This window comes from Phragmites australis, chromosome 16 (assembly GCF_958298935.1).
Source record: "Phragmites australis chromosome 16, lpPhrAust1.1, whole genome shotgun sequence".
NCBI lineage: Eukaryota > Viridiplantae > Streptophyta > Magnoliopsida > Poales > Poaceae > Phragmites > Phragmites australis.
In genome coordinates this window covers 8,146,878-8,159,024 of record NC_084936.1, presented here as the reverse complement: position 1 = coordinate 8,159,024, position 12,147 = coordinate 8,146,878, and the positions used below count along the sequence as shown (strand labels likewise).

Genomic DNA, 12,147 nt, shown 5'->3' with positions numbered 1-12,147 from the left:
CTCTTCCTATAACACTTGATACGTACTCTACTAGAGTAGCAGTCGTCCTTCAAACCTATGAATATCGAGTGCTATAATGCTCTAATAGTTATACAGACGCTAGATACGGTAACTGCTAGAGATGGTCTTACTTACCATGAGGAGTTGGCTAAATCCCTTATCTGCCATCTAAAGGGCCTCTTAATCCGTTCAGTGCCACCGAGGCTCCGTTATTAGCCATACTGCCACATGTCTCTTGTGACTACTCCCCCTATTTTAAAATATAAAGTGAAGTTAGACTCGTGCGGCCTCCAAAATTAAATTGTAACTATTAATTTAAATTATAATACGATAGTAATAATAATAAAATAGTGATCCTAGCTAAACTATAACTGTTAATTTAAATTATAGTATGCTATTAATAATAATAAAATAGTGATCATAAAAATACTTTCAAATATGAATCTAGTGATGTAATTTTTAATCACAAAATCGACACATTTTAGATCAATTATTGGTCAAAATTCATTAAATTTAAACCTTAAAATACGTGCGTGCCTTATCTCTGCTACTTTAAAAACACTACTGCATCCGTCTGCTCCCGCAATTACCGTGCGCACGTTTGGCATCTGCAAACAAATTCCCGCGTTCCGCTCCTTCCTCCCCATCCGCGATCCACGCGCCTAATATCTCGCTCACCCCTTCCGTCCTTCGTCCCACCGGCCGGCCTCCACTTCGCCCCTCAACAGTCGCAGCCGGGACAACGCCGCCTCGTGTTGGTCGCTAAAACCCGCCGAACCGTCGCGCGTCCTGACACCCTTCCTCTCACCGCGTCCTCCATCGCCGCCACATCGCGGGTCGGCTCCCGAGCTTCCCACCGTCGGCGGCGCCCCGAATCCAGAAGGACTCCCCTTCCTCTCGCCGCGTCCTCCACGGCTCCCGAGCGTCCTACCGTCGGCGGCGCCCCGAATCCAGAAGGACTCCCGTTCGATCGGCCAACGGGAGCTGCGCCAGAGCTCTCCGATCGCGCAAGAACGCCTCCGCCACCAACATACGCGCCGCGTACAGGAAGCTCGCGTTGGTGAGTTTCTCTTCCTGTCCATGCGCGCGAGCGCGGGTGTTTGATCGGATTCTGTTCTGACTTGGTTCCGATCCCTTTCCGCGTGCGCGCGCTGAAGTGGCACCCGGATCGGTGGGCGAGCGACCCCGGCGAGGCCAAGCGGCGGTTCCAACGGATCCAAGAGGCGTACTCCGGTAAGGCTCCCGCGTTTGCCCGTAACTGCTTGGCTGCACCTCCATGAGATTTGATCGAATTCTTTGTTCGGTTGGTGCAATTTTGTCGGACAAGGGGAAGAGGGCCATGTACGACGCCGGGCTCTTCGGTCCCCTCGAAGACGACGACCAGGTGAATAATGCCTCCGTTTCTTTTCTTTGTGCCTACCCTGCTTATTGTCTTGTAGAGTAGTCCTCGACTCCTCGATCAATATTCTTTCGATTACTGCTATAAAAATGATCTTAATAATTTATATTGGCTTTCATAAGTTCCAATATATAGCTCAATGTTGATCAATCCCAGAAACTTCATTCTTCATAGCAATATGGTAATTAGCTGCCCATTTTTGGCCGGATGAAGATGTAGACAGATGTCAATTTCTCATGATTGGCATAGGCAACACCCTACTTAATTTCTTTCCCCTGCAAGGTACAAATCTCAGAATATACATGGCTTCCTAAATTTCCAATCGTTATTAGCAGCTAGCACAATCACATAACAATTGTGCACGGATCATCAAACAACGAGCTGCTGGTTAAGTGGGGATGGAGAATTCGGGCAGCCCTCACCTCCTGGTTAGGATCAACGCCTTTGGTTTCTCCTTGCCCTTCTTCAGCATCGCCATTACCATCACCTTCATGGTTAGAAACTCAGAATATACAGTATTCGTGGTTGCTACTGAACGCAAACTTATTTCGTATAAGATTGTGTTGTTTTGCTTGGAGACTTCTCTCTGGTGCTTTGTTGAAGGCATGAATACAACTGAGTAACCTTACATATTGTTTGCATATGACAGGGTGCCTGAATGTGCAAGTGACCTCTGTGCTTTGTGTTTTGTTATGTTGCTAGCACTATCTATCCACTTGGCTTACTTTGTTATTGAGAACAGAATGTTTTACACCTTCTCGTTGACTTTTAGGTGTCACTTGCTATAGTTTTGAGATCTATCTCCTATCTCTAAAATAAATGCTATACTTGTCGCTCGGTCCATTTTTTTAATGAATTAAATAGTAACATATGCATATACACAATTATTTTTGTGGCTGGCTGCTCTTTTCTCTTCTGAGAACTTGTTGGTCAGTGTACTGAATGTCATTGTTTTGGCTGTTTGAACAAGTTCTAAATGCTGAAGAAGAATCCCGAAGGCGTAGCATGCAGGCTTCATTGCGTGCTGCCATACCTCAGCCATCAGAAAATGCAGCTGATGGAAGCTCTGTTTCTAGGCTGGTCCCCAGAATGACTGTTGATGTCAATTTTGGTGACATTGCTGGCGATTCAGATGCTGGTTCCAACCAGGGCACCCCTGGACGCCCCTTGCATCATTTCCAGAGTATCTCTCCTTCAACAGCCTCTTACGCTAGGTCACCGTTTGGTTCTCTGCAGCACAATTCTGTAAGTTGTTTGACTGGTCACTGAATGGACTTGTTTTTTAGTCCGTATCCACTCTTCTCTGTATTTCATGCGACACCTAAGGCTTATAGGTAACATAAGAAAATACATGTTGTGCATCAGTAATGATACAGAGGAGGCTCATATGACTTACTAATGACATATGTGTGCCGTATACAGGAAAGGACACAGAGCTTGATAAATTTATAGATAGCGTGTTTTCGATGCTCGATGCTAACTTGGCTGACTCAAACTATATCATGTCGAGAGCCATTCTGTCCACACGAAATAAGTACGTGGATACGATTAACATGAAGATGATTAGTTATTTCTAGGAGATGAGATTGTGTGCCATAGCTTTGATAGTGCTAAAGATGACCCCCACAACTGCTACCCTCAGAATTCCTTAACTCATTGATCCCAAACGGGCTATCTCCGTACGTGCTGAAACTAAGGTTAATTGTCCTATCATACTACTCAAAAATATTAACCCCGCCAATAGACTTTGCAACAGGATAAGGTTTGTGGTCTGGGGATTCCAAAGAAATGCTATTGACACAGAGATCGTGCTTGGACAGTATGCTGGAAAGAGGATTTTCCTATCTCATATCTCCTATGTCTCTTTGATAATAAGATGTTACCTTTTCAGTTCAAACGGAAACAGTTTCTTATCGTGTTCAGCGTTACCATCATAATCAACTAGGCACAGACACTGCTCACTAGTGTTTCTTCTTATTTTAAAAATACATGTTTTCTCCCCATACCATCAAATAAAATGTCCACTGAAACCAAACCGATCAGGGGGGGAATTTTAGTGCATATTGTTAGCTAGCAATAGTCTTCGCAAAAAAAATAGGAATAATTAGAACAGAGCATATCACCTTGTACTTCCGTGGTGCTTGAACACCCTGAAGAAGACGTCCGTGTGCTCGTGCAGGTGCCGGACGCCATCACGATGAGCCCGAACGGGCCGATGCCGCCTTGCACGGAGGCGCCCTTCTAACCCGCACAGCTTCTGGGGGTCCAGCAGCCAGTTGGGATCGAGCGTCTCCGCCTCCACCAGGCTCGGGATCTTGAACACGACCTCCACCAGGTGTTGAAGAAGCGCCGCCAATAGGAGTAGTTGGAGTCGTTGAGATCTAACATCACCGACACTAGTGCGCAGATGTTGACCATTTGGATCGCCGATGCACGAACGGCGGCCTGTCGTGCATCGTGGCGTTGAGGACTGGCAGAGGCGCGGTCAGGGGAGTACTCGAGGGAGGTTTGGGAGGTGGTGTCGGAGGAGGAAGAGAGTAAAGAGTTGCTCTCCATGGATGCGGAAGCGTAGGATCGAGAGGCGAACTACTAGCGAGAGATTCTTGGATCCGGCCTGATACCATGAACGAGGGAGAGAAACAAGGGAGAGCTCGGGAGAGAAAAGAAACGCAGGAGCCAACACAACTTTTTTGTATTGCTCTCGAGGATTTGTAGTACACGTATCAGGCATGAACGTGAGTAACAACCCTCTAACTAAAAGCCTAGTCAACCGGATCTAACTGAACAAGTGGTTGCATGGCAGCTATGTTGGTGGAACGTGTGTGGGAGCTGACCGAGTAGTTCGCTAACAGATACGACGTGGACGAGCTGAAGATGGTATGCAAAAGCATTCTTTGCAATAACATAAATGTGCAGAACGCGGCAACTACATTGACTCTAGCTTGTGAATGTAACTGCGGCATGCTTAAGAATGTTTGCCTCGAATTTATCACCAGTTCAAGTGCGACGAATAAAGCAGTGGTTGCAACCGAAGATTTTAAGAATCTTAAAAGAACTTGCCCTTTTGTCCTCGCAGATATCCGACCAGATGCGTTGGCGAAGGCAAGTAAGACCCGTAGAAAGTGAGCTACTCATCTTAAGCTGAATAACCCGGTTTTAGTTCTTAAATTATACCAGTAGCTTGCCATGATTTTGCTACAGCAACTTATCATAACTGGTTGAACACACTACTATCGCAGAAATAGTCATTCCTACCAACCGGTAGTGATAAAGTATCACAGTAAGTTCTTAAGCTCTAGACATATCAAAAGCAAACTGGCAAAAGCTGACAGTGGTAGTAGTTATTACTACTAGTTCTTGTTACGAACCCGTAATGATACATTAACACGAACTAACAATGATAATATTGTTATCATTGTCGGTTCTTTAAAACACGAGCATAAAAAGACGTGTCTTTAATAACTGGTAGTGATAATTTTTATATATATCGGTTTGTATTCTGAACCAATAGTAATAATAATCACTGTTATTTTTAAAAAGATGTGCATAAAAAGACATGACTTTAATAACCAGCAGTGATAATTTTTATCTCTGTCGGTTCGTATTCTAAACCGGCAGTGATAAATATTATCACTATCAGTTTTTAAAAATACGTGTCATTAATAATTGATGAAGATGAACCGGCAGTTATCACTGTCAGTTTATAATCCAAACCGACAGTGTTAATTCTTCTATAAGTAGAACTCGTCTCCTATAGACTCCACAATCTCATTTCGCTCTCCTGAAGCCGTTCTTGAGGGATAGATGTGGTTGCAGTGGAGCGGTGATCACCGTCTCCACCGTGGCTACCTCTGTTCCTTGTGCCCGGCTTCAATGCGTCCTCGTCGTTCGCCCAACTGTAGCCACCTCGCTGTCCGCCGAGCTTCAAGTCATAGCCATATAATTTCACTCTCCACGCCAAGCTTCAACTCATCCTCTGCATCGAGCTTTGACTCATACTCCGCACCAAACTTCAAGCCACATCGTCGTCTCCCGAGCAACCCACACGCCCGGTGCCTTCCTTATCTCCTCATCTCCTCTCCTCCCGGTCTCCTCATCTCCTCTCCCACGGTCACCTCATCTCTGCTCCCCATATCCTCTTCCGTCTTCACTGTGAATGTAGATTTGGATAGACAAGGTGCGTACCTTCCACTCACTTCCTTTGATTTCGCTACAATTTAGTTGATCATGTTTCGGGTCCCCATCGGGTCTCGTTTTAAGAAAAAAAACAAAAAACCTAAGTATAAACTTCCTCTAACACTCATGGCTTGGCTACAGAGCTCAGAACAAATATGAATGACTGATTAATGCATAGTACAACATGCCGCAGGTCATATTTTAGATAAGCTCCAAAAAAGTATGAAAGAGTTATGACAAACAATCTGGCCCCATGCTCTAGCAATCAAATCCAGATTCGGCAGACGAATTTCATAATTCACATTTAAATCTGTAAAATTCAATACGCATATTTTATAAATTATCCAGAGATATGACTTAAACTTGCTTCGGTTGAAGCTTCGATTCTAAAATTCAAATTCTTCTAAATTGAATATATTACTGCAGCTATAATTTTGGATTAGCCTTTCTACCCCTGTTCCTATATTGAGCAGGTACCTTTAGGTACCCACACAATACCTAAATGAATTTTTTATTTTGATAAGAGTGCTTATTATAAAGCAATTCTTGCAAAAAAAATCAGAATTGATTTTTAACGGTACAGTAGTCGAACTTTGAGTGTTCAGTTATATAATACCACATTGAAGACACTGCTCATTACGTGGTCAATCAGCGTATTACTGGAAAAGAAGCAGGGAAAATAAAATAAAGATAATTGAGGTATTTTGGAGATAATGCATTTGTTCTGCTTGCTAATATGGTACATTACAACTACATGGCACTTGGAATCCCCTTTTCTAACCAGAAAAATCTTAATTTGATTAACTCAAATACAACATCTCACAAAAAAATACTGCAATACAACAATGAAATCAGTCACAAATAACTCGACAGTAGTTAATTTGGGCTCTGTGCAAACTAAAAATATCAAGGCAAATGAGGGCAGCATCACCTTGAAGCACCATGTTTCTTATGATGCAGGCTGTATTTCACTACCCTCATAAATTCCAAAAGAGAAAGCACCTATGTTCTGCTTGCAAAAAATATATATATATAGTTTTCAAAATATGAACAATGGTTTCTTTTTTTTATGTTGCAATAGTTTGTGCTTATCTCTAAGTCGATTTTTTAATATTGTAATAGGTATTACTGTATGTTGCAATAATTTTATTTGTATGTTTCAATAATTATTTATCTTTGCTATAGTTTCTTCGTGTTGTTGCAACGTTAGAGAAATAAATACATATTCTTATATGTCGCAATAAGAATTTTTATTTGTTGCAGTAGTTCTAAGGAGATTTGCAGATTTTTTTTAATAATATTATTTTATTAGAAAATTGTAAAAATAATAGCCAAATTCAAAAAAAAATGCAATAATAGTTACACGTTGGCACGTGGAATACCGATAAGTGACCTATCAGTATTCTGCACACCAACAGCCTACGTGGCACTAGGCCCGGGGACATGTCGGTACGCAGAATGCCAACATATCTTTGGTCTGCATTCCGCATGCTGATAGGCATCCGGGTATAGACCAATAAGGGTGTCACGGTAGCAGACAGCCTACAGGCCTATCGACAAATGGAATGCTGACACGACTGTCAGCACTCCATTTGTCGACAGGCCGACATCTATCTATTTTAATTGATTTTTATTAATAAATAGGAGAATATTATGTATTTAATGAATTTTTTTTATTAATAATTAGGAGAATATGATGTATTTATTCTACACTTGTATTCCACATAACCATTAAATATCATCACTAACATACTCTTTCATTGACATCATTCTAAATGTATTGCTACCAAAAACAATTACTCCATTTTTATTCTAAATATCATACAGCTATAAAATATTTGTACTACGTATCCATAACAATTTGGCTTTAAACTACTAAAGATTGAAAAATTACAAACTATATATGCTCTATGCTAAATTATCTATTCTATACGTATCTAAATTTTTTCTATTCTAAATTCTAAATAAATCATATTTTCCTCATTCCATTCTAAATACAATACTACAAAAATCCATAACAATTCAAATATACAATTCCTACATGACAAAAAATATGTACGTCTAATAATATCTAATTTTCAAATCATATTAAATAACATATTTTAACTCTAAATTAACAAAATATTTGAATTTTTCCAACTATTTAACATTTCCTAATTAACTATACTATATTTTCTATATATATAGCTAATTTCTAAACCATACCTACTCTACTCTAAATTTCATATCCTTATTCTCCTAAATTATCTACTCTACTTGACAGTTCTCTAAATATTTCCCTACTATTTTTCTAAGTATTGCTAATACTAAATTATCTAAACATTCAAACTTTTCTAAATATTCTACATTACCGAACTACCTCAAACTATTCTAACCTAAATTTTCAAACTAGACTAAATTTTCTACCTAACTATACTAATTTTTCTAACTATTACAAATTTCCGAACTAGATCTACTCTATTCTAAATTTCCTATCCTAACTTTTCTATTTTTTCTACACCATTATAGATTTTTTCTACTCTATTCTTAAATATTGTATACAAATTTTTTCTACTGTATTCTAACTATTTACTATTATTTCTTATAAAAAATACAAGATTCTCACCGCCACCGTCAAGTTGCTCCCCACTGGTTGAGGCCGTCACGTGTTGTCAGTCGTTGAAGCCTGGTTGTCGCTCGCCGGTCTGCTCTTGCCCGTCGCCGCCTCGCTCCCGCGCGCAGTCATCGCCGCTCTATGCTCGACTGCGTGTGTGGAAGACGAGAAACAAAAGAGGAATTAGCAGTCGGGTTGATATTAAAGGCTTGTTGGCATACGAAATGATGACAACCCTAACGTAGCACTTGTCGGCATACGGAATGCCGACAAACCTAACGTGGCACATGTCGACATTCCACGTGCCGATAGCTCATGACGTGTCACCTGTTGGCACGCGGAATGCCGATAGATCGGTACGCTGCACGAAAATCCTGTGGCACACCCCTTTAGCTGGGCCCACAACCTGTCGGTATTCCGTGTGCCAACAAAGCCCTAAACCTAATACCACGTAGATTGTCGGCATGCGGAATACCAACATGTTCCGTGTCGATATTTCATGTGCCAACAGGTATCTATTCTTGCAAAATTTTAAATTTAGCTATTATTTTTGTAATTTTTCAATAAAATAATATTATTAAAAAAATCGAGATTTGCAGCGGTTGAGAAAAGTGGCCGAGACAAAAGTAAAATTTCAATCACATACCCTTATTATTGAGCATCATTACCTTTTGAAACTATTTTTATTGCTACTTGGGCCCACTTGAGATATCCTCCTAGTTCGAGGAAGGCAGGTATTTTATTTTTTTGGCGCGGTACATGTGTAAACTCTTGTGAACGGAGAAATCATAGATGCCTCCCCGTTGCTAGAGGATAATATATAACCTTCAGCAATGCAATGAGCTTTCCCCGTTAGATCAGTTCAGTCTGGCTTGGAATCACTCTGAGAATCACATTGCAGAAACTTTTGCTATTATTACCTAAATGTATGTACAGGTTAAGCCTCAAAACACTAAGTTCCATTTGGCTAGTCTGCCCGCATGTGCAATCCACATAACTCAAAATTAAACCTTAATATAGTAATATTGAAAATCTATCCTCAAGGATTTGCATGTTCCATCATAAATCAAACAATTTGTGCGTGGATTCCATGCCCATGATAATGAATTAAATATTTATACCCTGTTCCAATTATATTTGAATAAACAGGAAGTGTGTGTGTGTGTGTATATAATATCAAAATAAAGATCAAATCTCTTATTATATCAGACAATATGAGGAAAAAATATGTCAATGGCGTTTCACCAAACAATATTTAAGGACTGATGAAGTAATACAAATTATTATTTGATTAAAAAAAACACTTATTACATAATATATGCCAAAACTCCGAAAGTTTTATTAGACGTTTGTTTCTGCAGTAAAAATATAAACACTAGGAAATCATTTCATATTTGAATATATATTCAAAGCAAGCATCCTAGAGTTGTGCACAAGATTGTAGATGAGACACTGCTAACTACTCCCTCGCTCAAAAATACATGATATTTTTTATTTTTCACAATTTTTGACGTACAACTTTAACCACTATTTTCTATTAGAATATAATTATAATATCTAATAAAAATACAATATTATGAAAGTATTTTACAAGATAAATCTACACATATAATTTTTATATTTTCAAACTAAATATTTTAGAAACTATTGATGGTCAAATTTTTAAAGTTTGACGGGATCTTAATTAAAACGTCAAGTATTTATGACCAAACGAAGTATGATAAATGATTAAAAAAACCTAAGTAAGAGGCAAAATTAAACTATGACAGAGAAGTTATTCCTATTTATGATGAGACCCCTCAACAATATGATATTATCATGTTTAATGCTGTTTTGGTAAGAATGAGGCGACCATAGCATTACGTGTAAAGTAGACTATCTGCGTATCCAATACTAAACAAAAGGTAATAGGAGATTTTCTATACGACCAATAGTAAATGTTGTATAGTACGAATAAATTCTTTGCATATAAGCGGACGAATTCAACATTCAGCTTTTCAACAGATATAGCTGGCAAATTAATTAAGAAAATGCAAAGACCAAACTAAAGTACTAAACATCATTTCGGTAAAAAAATGAAGAGAGAGTACCAAACATCACTATATTAAGCTTAGGATGAACTGATCTCGCAAACTCTGTGTTTATAAATTCTAAGAACTATACTAACTAACCATTCTCAGGTTCATCTGACACTAGGCTACTCATCCAATGTTTAAGTTGTGATGAGCTGCTCAAGCAAAGTCTGGCAAACTATTCGCATAATCTAAGAGCTAGCTAACACCAGTACCCACAGGATGCACTGAGGTGCTCATGTTTTACGAAACATACTTGTCTTTTCAAATGCATCTACTAGGGCAGAAGGGCAAGTCGCCTTGAGATTCTTATAACCTTGGGTTGCCACCACTGCATCCATCACATTTGAACGGGTGATAAATTCAAGGCAAACATCCTTAAGCCTGTCACAGTTGTGCTGATAAGCCAAAGCCATTGTAGTCGCCACTGTCTCCACGTCAAGATTCCTGCAAAGGATGCTTTGACATATAACCTTCAATCTGTCCACGGCATATCTATCTGCAGCCACGAGCAAATGCCGGATCATTTCATTGTCAGCAGCAGCACCCCAAATGCCATCAGTACCAGGCAAAGAATCAGTATAAATAAAATGCAGCAGGGCTCTAAACACAGCAGGTTGCATGTCCTCAATCGTTACTTGCTGCGCCCTTGCCTCCCTCATCGGCCCAAAGAACTCTGCTTTGAAAACAGGCGATCGCATGGCGAGCACAATCTTATGTGCCACGACAGTCTCCCCTTCAACACTGAAAGTGACATCTGCACCCTCCTTTTCCTCCAACAACTTGCCAAGGTGCTCCATGATGTCAGACTGTGGCACCTCAATTTCGCTGAAGAATTCGGTTTTAGATACATATGGTTCCTTGAAAACAGTGACAATGCATTCAATCGTGAGGCGATCATCCTGAAGGTACGCTGAAGACTCCAACTCGCTCCGTTTCTTGGACAACCTAGTCTGTGGAGCATACTTGCTGTCATCACTTGAATTAAACATCCTCGGCCCTGTCCTATGCACCGAAGACGACAACCCGGTGCTCTGGTCGACCAGCCTCAGGTCGCAGGATGCCCGCACCTTGGAGCCTTGGCTCATGAGCTCGAGATAAACTGAGATGTAATCTAGGTCGTCAGTTCTGGACCCGTCGGGGTAGAAGAGGATGGTCCAGTCGTGGCCGGCGACGGAGAAGGTGCCGGACCTGATGAACTTGTTGCCCATGCCCCTGTGCTTGCTGTACCCAAGGATCTCAAACACGTGCGTGCCCTCCTCCAGATCTGGAGTGCAGGTCGACACCGTCTTCGATGTCGGCATGTCGACGGCGACGAGGGTGACCGGACCGGGACGAATCTGTGCGACGACGGCGGCAAGCGGGTGCCGTATACTTCTGATGGCGAGAATAAAAGAAGAGGCGCAAATCAGAACCGGAAGAAGAGGGGAAAGAGGGGAGGAGACCGTACCTTCTGAGATCTGAGGCCTGAGGGTAGCCGGAGAAGGCGATGAGACCAGGAAAGCGAAACGCCGGGGTTCTGTCTCGGTGCCTCTTCCAACTTATCAAGTCATGAGGCGCTGACAACCGGGGCGCAGGATAGCTCAAGAGAACCCTACTGTACAGTGAATGGTGAGAGCAAGGCCATTGGTGATATTTGTCTGTAAAATCCTAGCTTTATTATGGCGATGGAATTGTGCTAGATTCTACAGACAAATGTCACCAACTTTTGGATGAAGCCAGCGGTGCAACCACAATGAGCCTAGGTAGGTGGATATAGGCATTGCTTTATATTATGGAAACGGAATTGTGCTAACGCTTATATGTACTTGCTATAATTATTTAGAATACACACCTATTTTTAATATTTTCTTTGTCTAAACGGTCTTAAAGACCGCTGCCACCACCATCGTGCCCAATTCAGATGT

At 40.9% G+C, this 12,147-nt stretch overlaps 1 protein-coding gene across 1 annotated transcript; it reads right to left on the bottom strand.

Moving 5' to 3' along the window:
* Positions 1–10,252: 10,252 nt before the first annotated feature.
* On the bottom strand, positions 10,253–11,852 carry LOC133896517 (BTB/POZ and MATH domain-containing protein 1-like). The gene is made up of 2 exons (XM_062337148.1): positions 11,691–11,852; positions 10,253–11,617 (listed from the first exon to the last, which is right to left on the bottom strand). The coding sequence occupies exon 2, from the start codon at positions 11,542–11,544 to the stop codon at positions 10,477–10,479; it is 1,068 nt and encodes a 355-aa protein (XP_062193132.1). The 5' UTR covers positions 11,545–11,617; positions 11,691–11,852; the 3' UTR covers positions 10,253–10,476.
* Between the last annotated feature and the right edge of the window lie 295 nt (positions 11,853–12,147).